The sequence below is a fragment of the Sinocyclocheilus anshuiensis genome, unplaced genomic scaffold (genome assembly GCF_001515605.1).
Source record: "Sinocyclocheilus anshuiensis isolate Anshui unplaced genomic scaffold, SAMN03320099.WGS_v1.1 scaffold319, whole genome shotgun sequence".
NCBI classification, from domain to species: domain Eukaryota; kingdom Metazoa; phylum Chordata; class Actinopteri; order Cypriniformes; family Cyprinidae; genus Sinocyclocheilus; species Sinocyclocheilus anshuiensis.
Genome location: NW_015552566.1, coordinates 2158278 through 2179626, shown reverse-complemented (window position 1 = coordinate 2179626; position 21349 = coordinate 2158278). Strand labels below are relative to the sequence as shown.

Sequence of the window (21349 nt, the reverse complement as noted above, 5' to 3'; positions counted from 1 at the left end):
GTGAGAGACTTGAAGTTTGCTCGTGGGCATCACCTTGGCTAGTAAAATACATTTTGCAGCAGCATAAGAAAATTCTTTAAAATCTCAGTTCTTGTTGTATGTAACACCTTTGTAGGTGAGAAATTAGCATTTTAGCCTAGTGAAATTAAATGAATGGATGCCATTAGTCTGAATGTTATTTCTCTGACTAGATCTCAACCGGTCTCCCTCATATAATGTGGGTTGAGTATTCTTTTGTGCCGCTGATAGTATCATGCATCCGATCGTAGGCCTATATCTCATTAGTATAATTGTAACCATTATTTCTCATTATTTTGAATGAAGTACTTGAAAATAATTTTACAATATGGCAAGTTAAAATGGTTAATCAGTTAAGCAAAAATCACAAATTATCCCATCCACCTGAATAATTGTGTTAGACCATAGTGCACTATGAATAAAATATACAAAAGTACATATAATAATATAATAAGCTCAAAAGCAATTACAAGTACAAAACAAAATATAATTTGGCTGATTTGTGAGCATTTTAAACATCGATGATCACTTAAAATTGCAAACTTATTTTTCAAATGTGTCACTATAATTGTCAGGTAATTTTATAAAGAAGAAAAGGTCCTCACAAGTGTAGTCAAACTTGTGTACCAACACATGTACAGTGCTATATATGATGGAATTTAGAAACTAAACAAAAACAGCTGGCAAAAGGTCAAGGCATTAGATAGTGATCTAATTAAGAAGACCATGACCCCAAGATCAAGACTGGTACCTGTGTTATTTTAGTATTATTTATATAATATTTACATTTTTATTAACACGAATTAGCATTTTATTAAAATGAGAAAAAAAACATTACTTTTTTATTTTCAGTTTTTATTGAAATTTTATTTTAATTATTGTGTCATTTTGTTATGTGCTTTTGCCATTTTTATTAGTTTTATAGCCATTTTAGTTATTTTTATTTAGTTATTTATTTATTTGTCAGTTAGTAATTCCAGTGCTTCAAATGAAATATATTTTATTGATATTGTAAATAAGCTTTTATTTTATTTTATTTTAATTATTGTGTAATTGTATTTTGTGCTTTTTGTCTTTTTATTATGTGTTTTTGTTTTTTTAAATATTGAATTATCTAATATATTTATTTATTTATTAATAGTTATTAATATATTTATGAATCTATTTTTATTTCAGTCGCAGTTTTAGTTTAGTTTTTGCTTTTTTTTAATTTATTTATTACCAGTTTATTACCATAAATGCTTCAGATTAAACGTAATTTAATTTGTTTGCAAGGCAACAGTTCTACTTTTCATTTAGTTTAAGTTTTTCGTCTAATATTTATATTTAATTTCAGATTTATTTCAATTAACAATAGTAGCTTTAGTTAATGATAATAACCGATGACCCATACCTATCTAATCAAGACCCTTTTATACATCCCTAGATCTATTCTGAGATGATTTTACAGCTGATGACCACCAAAAGCAAAACGAGACAATGGGTTATTATTCTATTATTATATCAATCAATTCCTATGGCATTGACTTCTGCAGCTGTAGTTCCTAACGCAGGCAGCAGGTGTCGCCGTTTCTTCGCGCTAAACAATAAGCAGCATGAGGCCAACCTACCGCCTTTATCACTATATATTTACAACAGTGCTCGCCTGCTCACGTTCAGCTGCGCCCATCTAGAGGATAGAGCGAACAGAAAAAATACCGTTCCCTGCCCAAAACTGGATTCTCACAACGGTGAGTGCAGCCGACTTTTATGTATTTATATATTTTTTTTAAATTCCGTAAACTAGATAATATCCAGTTATTTCCAGGAGGTAAAACCTCATGTCAGGGATGTGAGCCTGGGATCAACAGCAGTCCGCTGCTGGATATAGAGGCGAAGAAAGGACCCTTATCAGCCACTTACTCATGCTAACTGACCTGCTAAATGTAGCCGGAGGATTGTTATATTCACTGTTCATTAGCAACTTTGCGGGTTTAAAGGTTCTATAGTTTCTCGCTAAAATCTGTATACTTTGGTGGTCTGCGTTTAACAGTTCCAGTCCGTGTCCAGCTAATTTAAAGGCTTAGCGGCTGATCTTGAGCGTTAGCGTTTGGCTTTCCTGCCGCAGATGATTGACGAGTCTCTCGCTGCTCCGGTTGACTGACCGGGCAAATTTATAAACGAAGGTTTCTTGTCCTAACGTGCTTCTCTTCAAAGTGACTCTCGCCTGGCTTTTATCTGTCTGGCATTTAATGCGTCAATGATACATTGTAAGCAAACCGCAGGCTTCTTCTACATTGTAACAGAATTCTTCATTATATTGTAACATTGTCGCCGTCACTTTCCTTTCATGTCAACGGTCAAGTGCAAGTCCATGTGTTTATAAACAACAGTATTGAAATGAATCATTAAATTAATTCTTACAGAAATTGACAATGGTAACAGTCAACAAAATTACATAGTTAATACAACGATTGATTACTGTACTTCTGTTAAAATAAGCTTTCAGCAACCTTTCTGTCATTGTCATGACTGTATAGTTTAATATAATGTTACCACAATTATTGTTGTACCAGCTAAAACTATAGTAGAGAAATTTACATACAGTCTAATGATGTCTGCTCACAGTCTAACACAGTCTACTATCCTCCAAAAGCATCGGGTCAATAAGTGTTTTTTTTTAATGAGTAATTTTACTCAGCAAGGATGCATTAAATTGTTTAAAAGTGATAGCAAAGACATTTATTTTAAAGAAGTGTTGTATTTTAAATAAATGCTGTTGAATTTTGGAAACTGGTTACCATAGTACTTTTTTTTTATAGGAGACTATCTTTTTTACACGTTAGGGGACAAAAATTAAGCTAATAATCTGTGCTATAAAGAGACTGATGCTGATGAAAATGAAAATGAGAATAACTAATGCACTGAACATTAGTAGCATTATTATCATAATTAATGTTGATGCCTTAATTGTTTATACAAACTAGGGTTCACTAGTATTTTTTGTATTTGTATTTTAATGTTGAACTCAAATTATGAATAGTACTAGAACTAGTAGAGTAGGTAGTAATAGGTAGTATCACATTGCATTAAGCGTGCATTGCATAAAGCCTTTTATGGGGAAGAATTGCCTTCCTGTATTATGGGGAAGAATTTGGCCCCTTGTTAATGGAACTTGTTTGGATGATGAAGTCTCCCGCTGGTGGGAAAATAGGAATGCTAGAGGCCCGTGGCTTACATAGCACCTCCCTAATGCCTCAAACCCTGTTTGTTTCACATCCTTATAGTGAAATAATGATACAATATCTTCATTACTCTAAAACCAGTCAATTTTGCTGTTCTGGGGTGTGTTTCCCAAAAGCATTGTTAGCTAACTATGGTTGCAAGTTCCATTGAACTCTATTGGTAATGACGGAACTTGCGACCATAAGTTGCTTTTGGAAAACGCACCCCTGGTAAATATTGTCATGCTACATTATGATACAGAAGTTTGTTTCTTGTGTGAAGGCCAGTCAGTGATTTTTACATAATTTGTCTTTACTTTGTCATAAAATGATTGCATATTGTAAGGCATTTGCCACTCAGTAGGAAATTATGACTTGACTGGTGTCATAAAGAGTCTAATTGTGCAGAGAAACATGAAAAATGATACAATTATTGATGTTATGTTATTTTTCTCTTTCCAGGGAGCCATAATTAATCCATTCTGGATGTACAGAAGCCACTCTGTCTCTGTATGGAAAAATCGCTTGCTTGTGAAAACATTGATGCTTCTGTAGTGGAACGTAGACTACTTTTGGGGACAGTATGTTCAACCTGATGAAAAAAGACAAGGAGAAGGATGGCGTCAGGAAGGAGAAAAAAGACAAGAGAGACCGGAGGGAACGGATGTCAGCAGCTGAGCTCCGAAGCCTGGATGAGATGAGCATGAGACGGGGTTTCTTCAACCTCAACCGGAGCTCCAAACGGGACTCCAAGAACAAGTTGGAGATCTCGAACCCGATACCTATTAAAGTCGCCAGCAGCACTGAGCTCAACCTGACCGACATAGAGTCGGATGGCCTCAGTAACCGCAGCAGCATGGTCCTGGATGCAGATCAGCTCAGCGCAGCCAGTTCCAGTGACGATCTGAAGGGTGATTACGGCCAAGATGGCCACCGGAGCTCTGTCAAGGAGCGGGCGGCCAGGTTCGGCTCCCTCGCCATTCAGAACTCGCAAATGGGTTCCATCATAAAGCGATTCTCCTTTTCTCAGAGGAATAAAGAAGAAAGTCCATCCGAAGGTTCCACACCTTCTGGGCAGAACTCGACTGCCCCGTCTCCACAGGTAGAAACCAAGATCTTTGACCCCCAACGTAAGCCAAGTGTCCAGCATCATCAGCAACAGCCTTCTACTGGGAAAAAGGTGCAGATTCCTGAGATTGTGGATAAGACGTTTCCAGCAGACCTCCGCTTGCCTGCTGTTGTGCCACCGCAGACGCCTGAAGTTCGGGAGCTGGTTCTTCAGAGGCGGAACACTGGGGATTTTGGGTTCTCCTTGCGGCGCACCACCATGTTGGACCGTGGCACGGATGGAGGGGTATATCGCAGAGTGGTCCACTTTGCGGAACCAGGTGCTGGTACCAAGGACCTGGCTCTTGGTTTGGTTCCCGGAGACCGGCTGGTGGAGATCAATGGGCGAAATGTGGAGAACAAGAACAGGGATGAGATCGTGGAGATGATTCGGCAATCAGGTGACACGGTTCGGCTGAAAGTTCAGCCCATCCTGGAGCTAAGCGAGCTGAATCGATGCTGGCTGAGGAACACCGAAGGGCTGCGGCGGGAAGCATTTGACGTAAGTCCACACTTTCTCTCTCTTCTCTCGTTCATGATCACAGTCTTTGCAGGCAACTCCCCACAAGCTGCCCAGCTCTTACACATGTGGAGCCAACTGGCTCTTCTCGAGAGTACAAGCACATCATTTAAGATGAACATGTTCTTGTGCAACAGGAAGCGGATTCCTTTCCAGGATGAACATCTGTCACGATGTGTCTAACAGAATCTTTTCTTCCTTCAGGTTTCCACAAGCAATGACTTTAATGACAGGCTATGAAACCGTTTTGTTTGTGTTTTTCTTTGCAGTTGTTGTGTAATAGTTGGACACAGTGCGACATTAAATTCAGAATTTTCCCCATGGAAATTTCACATGCAGCAGCACACAGTTCACAGTTTAGTTTTGGTATGTAACTATAAATTGCACTTGCTGTTGATGCTGGTCAGGCGCATTTTCTTGTGTGAGAAGAGTGTGATGAATGGGTAGCACAGCTCTTTCGTTTTTCCTTGACAGAGGGAAACCATTGAATCTTATCTGTCGTGTTATGCACTGCTTCCTTGTTGGATAACAGATAAGAAAGGCACTTTGGCGTAAATGTTTTGTTTTCTCTAGGATGGGTGGAGGTTGTGTCTTTATTAACTAGCATGTGTGCCACTACTTGGCTGGATCCAATCTGGCCTGCTGTCGTGCCAAGTCGCACATGTTGATGCTGAGATGACTCGCAAAGCTTCCTCCTACAGTAACCGCTGAGGGCATTATGTAAGACTCTTTGATAACTATACTCATTGGATTCCTAACATTTAGCAGTGTTGTTTGCTTGCTTGGAATACAGTACATTCAATAGACATACTGTTTTGCTGAGTAACATGCATTTAGGAGACCTCGATAATTTGGTAAAAGGTATTCTCTAGCTGTCTGTGAAACATGAGAGCGCACAACAGAGAGTTGTGACACACAAGTGAGCTTTGAAACTGTGAATCAGAGTGCATCTGAATCATTCAATGTGTTTGTGTGGTGAAGAAAGGTGTTGGCTGTTTAATAATTATCCCCTTCAGTTTGCTGTTTGCTGACAATTATGAATTTAAATGGTCCCTTTGCAGCTACTGTATTTTTCTTCGGGGGGTTCACAGTCCTCTAAGGGTTCACGAGAACGTTGCTGTTGTTTTACAAGATTGTGATAGAAATGCAATGGCCAATTAAATTGACAAATAAATGTAAATATTAAATAACATTTAAATTATTGAATAATGATTTATTAAAATATTAAATAAATTAGATAAATTTAAATAAACTAATTAGTGGTTGACCGATATTGTTTTTTGACAGCCAATGCCGATATTTCAGAGAGCAGGGTGACCAGTAGCCAATATAAAGCTGATATATTGCTCCGGGCCATCCAAATAAAAGTCCCACCTCAAACACATCACCCAAACAGAAAAGCTTATCAGCCAATGCCGATATTTGAAAAATGCCAAATATCGGCCGATATATATCGGCCTTTGCAATAATCGGTCGACCACTAAAACTAATTATTAAATAATTAAATTACTAAATTATTTAATTAAATTGCTTAAATGCAAAATTCATATTTATTAAAAGGTTTGTGTTACAATTTTAGAGGGTACGTAATGTAAATAATCTAGGTGATATTAGCCATTTTCTGACATGAAACTCATTAAACTCATTGAACAGATCTGCTATTTACACATGTAACAGCTTTCCTTTTATCCGTATTGCTACAATTCTGTTGTCAACAAAATGCTGTTAACACTGTGTGAAGTAATTTTTGTTTTTGCGCTTGTCCAATTTGGCGACATTTCTTTCTACACTGCAGATAATCACAGTATTTAATGTACAACTAAACTGTGTTGAGTAAGTGCTTCAGCTCCTTCAGAAACTCTTTGACAGCAGACTTATTTAAGAGTGCTTTAACACATACATGCTCAAACAGCTATTCTAACAGCTTACGAATTACAATTAAATTAAGTCACCTAAATCGAAAACATCTGTTGTATTTACAGAAAAATTTGGTTGAGAAAAATGATGAATCCCTGGCTTTGACAGTTACTTTTGTAAAATGTTGGCCACATGATCATTTGGGTTGAGGAATAAAGAGTGTTAAAAAGAGTCCTAAGTGTTTTTGTACTTGTTGAAACAGACCCTGGACTTTTTGTAGTCAGTCATGGCCTAGAGCAGGTGAAGAGCAGCTGTACTTCTGCAGGCTGAACTGACCTACAGGTGCCTGACAGCACAAAGGCAGAGCGCATAGACAAATTTATCATCATCTTCATCATTACTGCATATACATAATAAAAAATGGGCTATATATCCTAAAGTAAGGATGGACCTGCTTCTCAGGTTCAGCATTTGTGTTTGTGATAAATCTTAACTTAAGCACTAACGTCTGGCTAATGGTACTATTGTGCTGTAATAGGCTTAGAAAAATAAAGTGATCATCAGCCCTGCCTGTTTATGGAACCACATGTTTGTGAAGGGCTTCCTAATGGTTTTTCCTGTGGAATAGTCTTAACTCTCATTGATAGGCCAGATTTGTGGCAGCATCATGTGGCAGCACTTCCAGGAAACTCAAGATTTGTTTAGCTTAGTTTTGAGTGATTCTTGCCCATTCGGTAACAGACTGTCTCGTAACAATTAGAACCAACTGATTCATCATGTGCTTCTGCAAATTGGTTGCTGGCGAGCACCTCCATCTCATACCAGAGTGGGTCTGCTGTGCTATTTTGGGTTTTACAAACAAACAAGAGGGACTTGCTTTGCTGCATAGTTAGTCAGCCTCCCCGTCGTAGTCATTATGGTTCATTACATGGCCTCAGGTCAGTGGGAGTATTCTGTGCTGGTTACCCTGACTCTCGCCCCACTGTCTATCGCTCTCTATCGTCTTTTGGCAAACTGTGCTACAAGCATTGTCTGGAACATCTAATATGTCCTCTGAGAGCATTCATTTTGAGCTGCTTTTGTTGTGAAGCTGTTTTAAAATAAGGATTGGCAGGATGTACTCTAGTATGTGGAAGTGGCAGCAGTTATTGTTTATTAAAACGCATTATTTGTGTTATTGATAGACAGATATATTGGCCAGTCAGAATTTTCAGGTGATATTTGGCTATTTTAACCATGTTCACTTGGAAGAAAGTGTTCTTCTCTTGACTTTCTCACTTCCAAATTCTACTAAAACTTGTAATTTTCATCAAAGATTTAAGACCTTTGTTCTTCTTTGAAACGCAAATGAAGATATTTTTAATGACACTTAAAAATATCTCTGTCCCTCCATTGAAAGTCCATTACACCAAAACTTTGAAGTTCATAGAGAGATTGTAAAAGGAAATCCAAATGAATCACGCAATTTAATCTTTTGAAGAGACACAATCTCTTTATATGGACCTTTGGAATGGACTTTTAATAGAGGGATCGCAATCTCTTAGGTTTCATTAAAAATTCTCCATTAACTGTTAAATATCTTTAAAATAGCAAGGCTCCTTTTCATTTCAGAAAGTTTGAGATTAAGTTGTCATTTTTCGAAATGCCTATCAGCCCAGTTTGTCAGACGGCCGTTGTAGGGCTCTATGAAATATGTTTTATTTTTTTTTATCCCAAATTTAGTTTTTTTTTCTTTTCCAAATTCCATCTTTTCCATTTAATTTTTTTCTGGATTCTGTTTTTTGTTTTCAATTTTAATGGTTAAATTGAATTTTATTAATCAAAAAGAATGTCTAGTTTAGTGTTGTCACGATACCAACATTTCAGTATTCGGTACCAATAGCAGTGAAAATCTACGTTTCTCGGTACCAATTTCGGTACCAAAGCAAAACACAAAAACATGCTAATTAAAAAATTTGACTATACTGAACAACAAAAACTGGAAATGTTGCTGGATTGTGGCAGCATATATATGCAAACTCATTCTCTGCCAGCAGGAGGAGCTTGTAGAGCGGGAGAGATAGAGGCATATTAAAAATTAAAATGAAACTTGCCTGCTTGAACTCTTTCATTTGATCTGGGTGTCTGTCTTTAAAGTGTTTTGTTAGTTTGGTGTGATTCCTCATTTTGATGTCGCCACGTCTCAGTGCTTTTATGAAGAGAGCGCATCTGTGCACCTTTCGGATAGCGCATCAAGAACCGGGTTGACCGGGAACTCGGTACCACCGGTACTTAAAAAAACCTAGTACCATAACGTTTTCATTTTTTTAGTACGGACTTGGTACCGAAGTACCGGGTCTTTTGACAACACTTATCTAGTTAATTGAAATCGTGAAACTTGCACAATTTAATAGCAATTTATGAAAAGTGTAACAAAAATAAAATTTTTAAGGCCCTATGATATGTTTTATTTTTTTTCTCAAATTCAGATTTATTTTTACCAAATTCTGTATTTTCCATAAATGTTCTCGAGTTTAATGGTTTCATGATTTTAAATGTAATAATCAAAAGCATATCTAATTAACAAATGTTTATAAAAACATAATTTATTATTATTTTATTTATTTTATTTTCAGAAATAATGTGTTGTGTATTTACATTTTTCTGCTAAATAATTTCTGGTAAATAGCCAAATTTTTCTGGTAAATATTCTGTTTTTATACTATATTATTAGTAGTAGTACTATCATTACATTAAGTAATATATTTCAGTCACAGTTTCTTCAAGTTAAACCAATAGTACTATCATTACATTCATTTATATATTTTTGTCACAGTTTCTTCAAGTTAAACCAAACTTTTATTTTGACGGGTTGCTGTGAAGACCTTTACGTTTTTAATTTAACTTTTTTGTTGTTGTTGTTTTTAAGTATTCATCCAAAATTTGGCAAATTCCATGACATTCTGCGTTATACAGTAAATTCCTTTTTTGTGACTGGATTCTTCAATTCTGTTTGCATTTTCCACATTGTGGAAATCATAGGGCCCTACCATTGGCATCAAAGTTTAGGCAGCTTTTAGGGAGTGTACTTGTGATGTGAAGCACAAAAAATAAAAAAAGCAATAGAGTATGGTTGTCTTGAGTTGAGACGTTTGCTAAAGTTGAACTATTTTTGAATGCACATCCCTATTATCAATGTGAGTTTGGAACGGAATATTTGACAAACAGGAAGTGAAGAGCTGGACCTTTGTTCTTGTGTGGTGTGGTCTCGGGTAGTCGTGTTTTGTAGTATGTGTCTGTGGAGGATCTGTGTTTGTCTGTGTGATGTCTGGATTGCTGCACTGATTTGTAGGCCTCACTGAGCAGCAGGAGCCATTCTCTGTCCTATTGTCTCAGAACAAATAGCAACAGCGTTATCATTAATCCAAATAAAGACGAGCAGTAAAACGATCATGTCCCAGTGCAAACAAAAGCCAAGTGGATGGAGTTCACGACTGTCTCATCCAACAGACACAGCTGGGCTCTGCTGCTTCATTGAGATAACTTCTTGATTTACCTTTTACTTTCTACATCTTCATGGCTCAGTGTTGCTGTTTTTGAGTCAAAAGACCAAAGGACTGTTCAAATGACTAATAATACACACTATTTTGATTGTTGGAAATATTTTTGATGTTCTTTTGTAATTGAGTTTGGCGAAGAATGCAACTAGGAACTTCCCCTTCATTGCAGAAATGTCTTTGGAGTGGCTGAAGAATGGTATGTTATTCCCACTGTTCCCTATTCCTTAGAAGAAAACAGCGAACATACAGGAAGTCCTCTATTCTTCTAGGCATTGACCAGTATAGCCAGGATGTCCTGAGATGGGTGTGAGGAAGCCAGAATAGGGACAGTACAGACCCCGCTGAAACAAACAGGTAAAAACTTGTCTATTTTCAGCTTTCAGTCTAGTCAGATGGTCTCTGTCAAGACAACTAGGCCTGAAAGCACCTTTTTTTTCCTGGACAATGAAGTCCAACACTTAGGGTGTGTCTTAGTCAGCACTGTAGTTGAGTAGTCCATGCACTTCCTAAGGAGTCTGACATTTTTTAGGGCTGTCCCATATATATATATATATATATAAAATAAAAAATGTTTGATTAATAGTCGTATACTAAACTTATCGCAGTATTCCACTTGCATGGATAGGTATAACATTTGAGTACTGAATAAGCCAAACCACATGCACTGAAAAATGTATTACATTGAAAGTAAAATTTTCAAATGAAAATGGCAACATGATCGTTTTATAAAGTATGCGTTCATATGTGCTTCATTTTCGCTGGAGGAAACAGCTGTGGTGTGATGAGGGGTGAACGCAGTGAAAACTTAGGCTACAGTAGATGGGGAACCAACTGATTATTGCTTTCCCATGATATTTTGTAAACTGGATTTATGACAAAGAACTGCACAGATGCATATATTATAACAGTATGTCGATAAACACACACCTTGTCCTCTGTTTCTCGTACTGAGCCGCTGTGGTCTGCGGATTGAAGAACGAGCTGAAAGACAGGGAGGAGCCGATCGAAGTCTGCCGCCGTTTTCATATTAAATTTAAAGGGGACTAAGGCGATCACGATTTCGTGTACAGTTTATGGAGATAATCGAAAAATTTTAGGGGGGCTGAGTAGTCATTTTAATATAAAATTTAATATAAAAATGGCCTAGCGACGCCCATGCTTTATTATATTTTTTTTATTAGCTTTTATTTTTATATTTTATTTTTATATTAAGTTTGAGTAATTTCATGTGCTTTTTTTCATTTTATTAGTTTCTATTTACCTTTATTTTTATTTCAGTTAGTTACCAAGGAAGCAATAAGTGTTCTAAGGTTAAGATTTTCAATTAAGATTTTTTTTAAAGTTATATTTATGGGATTTTTATGCCTTTATTTGGACAGGACCATAGAGAGCAGACAGGAAAATCATTGGGTAGAGAGAGAGGGGAACGGGATCACCAGCAAAGGACCACGAGACAGGATTCAAACTTGGGTCGTCGCGAGCGCAGCTGCGCTGTATGTCGGCACGCTAACCACAAAGCTATTGGCGCAGACAAGAAGGTTTTAGTAAACAGTAACACCACAGACAGTAACATGATTTTAGTGTGAAAAAAATCGCATGCTTACCTTTTCTGTGTAACTTTATATTCACAACTTTGTTTCCATGAAAACTGAACAAACCCTAAAGCGACTTTAAAAATAATGCTGCTTCACAACTCAAATAATACATAGCTTTAACTAAATAACATTGTAAGCTTCATATTTCTGCTTTTTCAGTCCTTTAAAAATGAACCCGGTTAACTTCCATTGCAAGTGCCTCACTGTAACCTTCATTTTTTTTCAAGATAACAAGGGAGGAGTTAAAGTAATTATTTGTGGTAATCAACATTATGCCACAAATGCTATTGGTTGAGGATATCATGTAAAGACCCCGATGCATTTTTCAAGTCATTTTCAGTGTCTTTGAGGTAGATAGTCTGCCATTAGTGCCGTCTTCAGCACTAAAAGCTCTTTGGAAGCATCATCATGGGTGGCATGACTGACCTCCAGCAAGGTTGCACTCCACGACACTGTCTGCAGAAGAGTTACAGCTGTGCACCAGATGCCCCCAGACCCTTATACACACACAGATTGATGCAGACATTCTGACACCCAGTCTCAATGTGCCATCATGCTGTTTTACAGGCAATGTGAAAGCATGACTTTGCAGTTAACAAACCTCAGAGGTCTATCATTACTAGTACTCCGTGGAGGCTGCATCAAAACCGCAAATATGCTTTCATTAGCATACCAGTCTTTCATGAGAATCTTTCCTGCATATACTTCTAACAATGTTGAAATAAGTTGTATTTTGCTAATCACAGTACTTCTCATCACAATTAATAAACAATCCTAAATGTCAGTTTTGCGGTATGGTTTCGTAATCACTGGCTGCAAAGCCCAGCACATCGGGATTGTACTGTAATGTTCTTGTCTCGATAGATGGAACCAGTATGGCCCTGTCTCTGCCGCAGGACTGGCCCACAGCACCCCAGGGACATTCTGCACCACACTGCTGTACTTCTCTTCTTCTCCACTTAGAGTAGACATAAGTGGAAAAGATGTCAGTGAATGATTGTTTTCTACAAGAAAACGTTTCGCTGAATGATTGTGGCACTTTTGAATGCTGTATTTTAGAGCATAGCTGTCCACAATCCAGTTTCTGTAGACTCCTGTGCTGGGGTTAGGCAAAATTCAGAATGAAATAACTATTTTTTTTTTCCAGTTCAGAGTGTAAATTTAAATTCATACCACCAAGTTAAATTGGAATGGCAGGAAGAGAAATGTATTTACTTAACTGTAATCTATCTGCCTGCCTATATCTGTTGTTTTATTGTTCGTGCTCTCCTTCTTTTGCTCTATCGTTCATTATATTGTTCTACTGTTCTATCTATCGATTGTTCTACCTTTCGTTGTTCTGCTCTATTGATCATTCTACTGATCGTTTGTTCTACTGATCATTGTCTATCACTTGTTGTACTGTTCTGTTGTTTGTTCTATCTAGCATTTGTTCTATTGTTCTATAGTTTGTTCAACCTTTATCATTCTATCGTTCATTCTACCATCTTATCGTTCTATCTGTATTGTTCTATCATTATGAATATCGTTTTACTGTTCATTCCATCTATCGTTCAATCCACTGTTCTATTCTTTCTGCCGTTCTACCGTTCTATTTGTATTGCTCTACCATTCTATCTATTGATCGCTCTATCATTCTATCGCTTGCTCTAGCGTTCACTCTATTGATCATTCTGTTGTTCTTGAAAAACTTTTCTAATTAACAATGACAATGTTATTTTAATTTCGGTTCATTGTATTGGATATGTTTTCCTTACATTCAAATTTAAAATGCAGTACTGCAAACCTGTTTGCTGCATCCATTCAAATTCATTTCAGATTGAATTGGAATTTAAAGGGTAAATCAGATGCAAAATTCACTTTTACATGTTTGCATATAAATGTGTCTTGTCAGTGTGTGGACACGACCACAACCAATGATAAAAATCCATTTACTTCTATTTTTTTTTTTAATCCCCAAAATACATAAACGGTCTCAATTATCAAGCCGTTTTGATTTTCTTAGCAGTATGATGTCATACTGCTCAGGCCCCGCCCATGACTGCTGATGGACTGTTCCGTATTTGCATATTTCCGCCTTCAGCCAGTTTTACGCTGTCTGGCATTTTCTCCACACTCAAGCAGCTGTAGTGACAACAATGTCTCAAATGCAATGCAGGTGTTTTCTCCCGATATCAGAGCTACTGAGGACACAGTGGATTAGTTTTGAGTTTGATGGTAATGTGCCTCTGAATACTCATTATCATTTAAAGAGACATGCACCGAAACGGCTCGCTAGGAACAGAGTTATTTTTGATAAGGTAAAAAGGGTGTTGTTTTACATGATCATTGAGAAATTTTAACCAAAGTATTTTGCAGACATTTCATGAAGACCCAAAGAATCATATCAACTTGTGGAAAATGGGCATCCAAGTCCCCTTTAAAAGGTGATCATTCAATTCTGAATGGCTCATAACCCTGGCAAACACCTCTTCATCACTTACGAGGTGCTAAAAATAGACACCTTAAGAGAAGGATGATTTGAATTTGGAGTGTGTGCTTGAATGGAGGCATATGTGATAAATTAAGTGAATTTGGCTTCTTTTCCCCTCTGTCATTTGGTAACATCCATTTTAACTCGAAAAATCGCTCCTCAGCTGAAACGCTCCCACTCTCTTCCCTCTATGACCTCCATCTCTTTGTTTCTCTTTCTCTCTTGCTGCCTGTGGGTTCTGGTACTTCTGTTGCCTTGGCATTGTATCTGAGAGATCTGGGAGCACTTTTACCAAGCTAGGTTTTTCATATGCAAGTATATGTAAAATAACAACCACAGAAATCCTAGAGGCTGGAAATCTTACAGGCCCCCGACCAAAGATGATAGTTACCACTCTATGGATAAAATTACTTTTTTTTTTATTGTGGGAACTCGATTCAGATTTTTAAACAAGATTTAAAGGCTCATCTTTTTTCGTTTTTGCACATATTATTTTAGCATGTGTTTTGGGGAAACATTTATGTTTGATGTAGCATAAACCATTCAGGACCTACATGTATTTGCCCTGGGTTCTGTTTTATAGTGGATGTGCTGTGGGAAAAAATCAATCACTGTCATTACTAGTTCCCATGAGGACTTTGGCCTCACTGTGGATGCACTCAGTGTTGAAGATCCTGCTAAAACAATAAGCCATGAGAGGCTTTTTTTTAAACTACTAATCACAATTTTTACTACTAATCACAACTGGTTTTTCTGTAAGAACAATGTCTGCAATTTCTAAGTAGTTTGGTGAATTCAGCGTGCAGTCACAGGTGCATGTATAGCATGTATTGGCTGTTTTTTTGGCTTTGAATGTGTCCACACAATATCAGATTTTAGAGACATAACCGACCGTTTTGTAATTTTCTGCTGATATTAAGAGGCATGATCGAGACCCCTCCTCAGAGTGTATAGGCACTGTAGCTCTTGGCCCTTACCTTATTATTTTACTCCACAAGACCATGCGCTCTGTTCAGGAAGCTATCCTGATTTGATTGGCTCTCATTTTATCTCAGTCTTTTCAACATTTCTGATCTCTAAAGTTAAACATTTTCATTTTCTTAAACATTTTCTTTGGACTTCAGCAGCATTTTTTTTTCTCCTCTCCAAAACCACAGTTAATGCATGTGGTATCATAAACTAAAAACATTTTTTTTACAGCATTTATTAAGCAACGTTACATGTTTTAAAAGTGTACTATCGTGCTTTAACAATAAATAGTATTATATTTATTAATTAACCTAGATTAATAAGTGGTATAAACAATTGTTATTCATTGTTTGTTCATGATACCTAATGTGTCAACTGAAAACTAATAAATAATGCAATTTAATTAATAAAATTATAAACCGGTTTATAAATGGGTTCAAAATATGGAGCTAAATCTTTTTTTTTTTTTTTTAACTGGAACTTTTGCATGAACTGATTTACAGAAGTGAATCAGATATTCTAAGCTATATATGTTTTAAGGGGAGTGTATTTGTATTCAGGGCGCTCTATTGTAAAGCTGTGTGTAAAATACAGCGTGGCAGAAAAGGGCGATGCAGTATTTTGTCACACTACTGTTAGTTACTCCCCAACAGTAATCCTGCTCTAATTTGACTGCTGACATTTAGGGCAGAGTGCCATGTGTCATAATGCTGGGTGTGCCAGGCAGGAGTGTGATATGAGGGAAGTAATTGAGTGTGTTCAGGAAGCCCTAGCACAGGAACTGGGATAAAAAGCCAGTTTTTACATACTGTGCATGTCACGTCATTTGAGATGAGCTTTTAAGTGATTAAATGGCTATTCTTCCCATGTGAATAAGATGACGTGTTACAGTAGTCCTTCAGCATGGTTTTACAATGGCTTTTCTCAGTTGTGGGTATTATCTTGTTTTTCCTCATACTTTTTGGAAAAGTCTGTTCGGGGGTTAAAGACATTGATTACTATCATATTTTGTGTTTATTCGTAAGAAATAGCCATAAAACACTGATTAGATGTGATTAAAAAAATCATTAATTGAGAGCTGTTGGTAGGTTTAGTTAAAGTGATAGTCCACCCAAAAATGTCATTTTACTCATCTACATGTCATTCCAAACCTGTTTGACTTTCCTTCTTCTGTGGAACACAAAGGATATTTTAAGATTTTTTTCCCCCATACAATTGAAGTCAATGGGGTCCAAATTTGTTTGTTTACCAGTTTTATTTTTTATTTTTTGTAATCCGCAGAAAGTGCATATAGACATAAGGGTCAATGAATTCATTTTTGGGTGAACTGTCTCTTTAAAGGGATCATGAAGTGAACTGCATTCATTACTTGTTTCTATGATTGGCTTGGAAATGTTTCCTCCTCCTTAAAGTTCCATTCTTGGTATTTTTGGAATTTGCTTTGGAACAAACATGACACTTCCTGACTGGGTCTCTGGAGAAAGCAGTGTCAGATTGAAAGATGTGGGGCCAAAACAGCATATTTCATCTTTACGCTTGAGTCCCCTCTATGGGAATGTTCAATTCAGTGGAATTTCGTTTTAACAGCTACAGATTACATAACATCAAGTTTTTTTTCAACTGATTATATTTGTCCAACATTGATTCAGTACAGCCCTGCCATGACAGATGTAGGGACCCTTTTGATTAGAGCGTTTAGTGTGTGAACTGGGTACTTTACACCAGTAACATGTCAGAAATTACAGTCAATCTCCTCTAAATGCATACTTAAAAGAATGCACTTCCTCACTAGTTTTTTTTTCTTGTTAATGCATGTGAAGTAGCACTTTCAATGTTCATGCCACCTGGTTTTTCACTCACCATAGTCACAATTAGACAGGAAGTCTCCAGAGGAAGGGGACCGAGCAGAATGGGGCAGACGAGACGATCAGTTCGACCCAGGCTCGGGGCTCATTAGAGTTGCGATACTTCCTGTCAGGATGGGCCTTTCATCGATGTCATGAGAAAGTGGTCTCGCGGTGGTCTGCTGCAGTAAGACCCCTCCCATGCTGTCTACCCTCGTTCTCCACACTGTAAAACAGGAAGTGAGCAAAAGCAACATGATGCATTAAGATTTCCATTCATCCATCCACCCATTTTCCTTACCGCTTTTTATCTCTTCAGGGTTGTGGAGTGCATTAGGATTTGTTTGATGCAAAATACTAATTTAATAACATTTAGATCATTTTCTTAATTTGTCCTCAGAAATATGTTTAGCTAATAGCCAATTAATTTTCAGTTTCTTTCATGAAAATGCAAAATGTCTCGCTCAGGCAAAAAAATCAAACAAACATGTTTCCATAAACCACGTTTATTCGTTTTACAGACAGATTAGAAATGTGTTGGGATATCATTATTCTAAAATGTTTTGTGTGTCGAGTCAGAATAATTCAGATTTCTTATCATACACTGCTGTTCAAAGTTTGGGGTCAGTGAATTTTTTTTCAATAAAAAAAAAAAAAAAAAGTTAATATATTTAAAACGTAATGTTCCTGTGACGTTAAAGCGGAGTTACTCCAGTCTCCATTGTCACATGATGATGAACAGAAAGTTCAAAAGAACAGCATTTTTTTTAAATAATAGAAGTCTTTTGTAACATTTTAAATGTCACATTTAATCAGTTTAATGCATCCTTGCTGAATAATCTTGAAAAAAATCCTTTTGACCCCAAATGGTAGTGTATGTGGATAAAAGTCCTACTTCTATGTTCGGTTTGGTCTCTCTGCTCGTAATGCCCAAGATAAAACGCAACAGAGAGCTCCATTGAAAGCCCACTTTATACACATTAACATTTTGCATGTGCTGCATGGTCAGGCCCACTCAGCAAAGGGCCTTGGTGAAACGGCTGTGACCCCAGCCCGGAGAAAGGCCTCTCTATAAGGCTCTGCAAGGAGAATTCCCCTCTTTTTCCTTCCACTCCACATCCCACAGCCTCTCATGTATCAGCTCAGCTGTTTTTACTGCAGGCTGGATTTAGTTGAGGCTGCCGGATCATACCGTTCTCAGCATCTAAAGCTGTGGTTTCTCACAGCAATATATATCTGTAAAGACTCTCAGGGGGTTTATCCAGCAGCACGCCATACATGCATTTTCATTTGGCCACGAATGGCGTATTAATGACAATGTTTATTTAGCAATCCTATACACAGGATCCGAATCAAACCCCATTCAATCATGACTTAATTTGTTGTAAAAAGCCTCACGAATTGTTAACCGACGCTCTGTCCTATAAATTGTAATTTATAACGCCCTGGAAATAGAAGCAATTTGAAGAGAGCGTAGGGAAAGGAATGCTCATTGCCCCGGGCTTATTCTTTTCCATGCAGTCCAGAGTGGTTGCGGTCTGGGCTGAAATACCAATGATTCCTGATGGCTCATGGTTTATTGTTTCTCTCTGGGTGTTGTTCCAAGACTCATACGGTTGGCCGTGTTGGTTAAAATTAAACACGCTGCGTGTCAGTGATATCCTGTGCTGACTCCAATGGCTTATTATGGATGCTGCTCACTACATCACTCCCGTACCATTGATCATGGGACTGTGGAGAGGCCTCAAAAAGGCCTTTTATCAGAGCGTCCAGTCGAGGGAGGGAGCGATTTGAGTCTTGGCATCTCTCGAACACCATTCTCCACCAGTCTACCCCAGTAACGGAGGTTTTTATCATCGCAGTTGGAAAACGCCACAATCTGTAATCGAGGAAGGCCCTCCCCACAGAGATAAGCCACTGTAAAGCAGAGAGATTGCGAGTCGGGAAATCCTCATTTTAGCATTTACAGACCATGGGTACTGCTGAGTAAGCATTTATGACAGTACAGGCCCAACACACCCAGTTTACAGTGAGACCTGCTCATGCCTGAGCCAGATTTATTTTATTTTTATCATTTTAATAAGCCTGTATAATATTCTATTTTTCTTATTTATTTATATATTCAGTACATAATGTAATTTTTATTATTTATTTACTATCGTGGTTTATAGTTTATTGTTATATTCGGCCAAAAATAAATAGTCAGCCAAAGCAGTTTTGGTGGACTGAAATATTTGACCAAAACAGTGACCTTTAATTAAGGTTTCTGGTGCGTTTTGACTGTTTCAGTGCCTATTTGGTGCATACAACATGGATAACCCAGTCATAACGCCAAATTAAAGGGATAGTTCACCCAAATATTTTGTCATCATTTACTCACCCTCATGTCGTTCCAAACCCGTATAAGTGATCAAAATAAGAAGATATTTTGAAGATTTTTGAAGAACTAAACAGTGGACCCTTTTCACAAGACTGTGATGATGCGTGTCATTGGTCATCAGCTTCGTAAATCCTCGAAAGTTTTTTATATTTTGATTTTTTTAATGTATGTACATTTATAACACTACACTTTGTATTATATCACCTTTGCATCAAATTACAAAAAAACTAGTTAGAGCTAATGTGAGGGTGATACTAATGAAGCGTCTATGGGAGGGATGGTAAATTTGACATTGTTCTCTCTTCTGACTGCTGTTAATCAGTCTCCCTCAATTTTTTTCCCTTGATTGAAAGTCATGAAAACACTATCGTGTAGTTTTTCTTTTGTTATTTGAGTTAATTGGAATGCAAAAAAATATATTTGTGGTTCTCTCCTATTCTCTGCTTTTGAAGTTTACCCAACTATGATGACTTCCGCTGCTGAGAAACCCGGAAATGTGAAAAAGGTCTTTTCACTTCCATAGTAGGGAAAGAAATTCTATGGAAGTCAATGGGGACCATCAACCGATTGATTACCAGCATTTTTCAAAATATCTTCTTTTAAGTTCAACATAAGAAAGAAACTCATACAGGTTTGGAACGACATGAGTGTGAGTAAATGATGACGGAATTTAAATTTTTGGGTGAACTATCCCTTTAACATGAATAGACATGATTTTAACATGACTCATGTAATCACTCAGTCAGTGTTTCCACCATGGAAAAACATCAATAAAACAGTTTGTAAACAATATGCCATGTGACGTTACATTTACCTCAGAAAAACCATGCATTGTCCATAAACTTGATAGTTAGCCTAAAAATAACTCTAGAAAGGACCATTTTGATAAATATACGCACTATATTACAAATGTAAATTTTTTAGAGTGAAAACAATATATACAGTGCCTTGTGAAAGTATTCATACCCCTTCATTTTTTTTTACATTTTGTTATGTTGCTGCCTTATGATAAACTTCTTTAAATGACTTTTTTCCCACATCAATCTACACTCCATACACCATACTTACAAAGCAAAAACAGAATTGTCACAACTTCGTAAATGTATTAAAAATAAAAAACTGAAATAAGTACATTGCATAAGTATTCAACTAACTAAATATTTAGCTGAAGCACCTATACAGCCTCAAGTCTTTTTTTGTTTGATGCGACAAGCTTTGCTTATCAGCATTTTGCAATTATCTGCCATTCTTCTCCTCACCTGTTCACCTCAAGCTCTGTCAGGTTGGATGGGGGCAGACACACACAGAAATATTTGATTGGGTTCAAGCTCAGGCTCTGGCTGGGCCACTCAAGGACATTCACAGAGTTGTCTATAAGCCACTCTTGCTGTGTGCTTAGGGTCATTGTCCTGTTGAAAGGTGAACCTTCTGCCCAGTCTGAGGTTCTGAATGCTCTGGACTGGGTTTTCATTAAGGCTATCTCTATATTTTGCTGCACTGAGCATTTCTTCTACTTTAACGAGTCCCTCAGTCCCTGCCGCTGAAAAACAGCCCAGCATGAGGCTGCTACCAGCACACTTTACTTTTGGGATGGTACTCTGCAGGTGATGAGCGGAGCTGGTTTCCTTCAAACATGATGCTTGGAATTGAGGTTAATCAGACCAGAAAATCTTGTTTCTCAGAGTCTGAGGGTCTTTTAGGTGCTTTTTTGTAAATTCCAAGTGTGTTTTCATGAGTCTTAACTGAAGAGAGGATTGAGTTTGGCCACACCACCATAAAGCCCAGATCAGTGGAGTGTTGCAGTGATGTTTGTCCTTCTGTAGATTTCTCCTATCTCCACATAT

The 21349-nt window shown here is 37.3% G+C and overlaps 1 protein-coding gene across 6 annotated transcripts in view; it reads left to right on the top strand.

Annotated features, from left to right (window-relative positions):
• Positions 1-1656: 1656 nt before the first annotated feature.
• Positions 1657-21349, top strand: part of LOC107664918 (unconventional myosin-XVIIIa-like) — a 111909-nt gene continuing 92216 nt past the window's right edge. For all 6 annotated transcript variants that reach the window (XM_016455604.1, XM_016455603.1, XM_016455602.1 and 3 more), the window contains exons 1-2: positions 1657-1748; positions 3684-4830. In XM_016455604.1, the coding sequence (XP_016311090.1) occupies positions 3805-4830 (1026 nt within the window). In that variant the 5' untranslated portion in view covers positions 1657-1748; positions 3684-3804. The remainder of the gene's footprint in view (positions 1749-3683; positions 4831-21349) is intronic.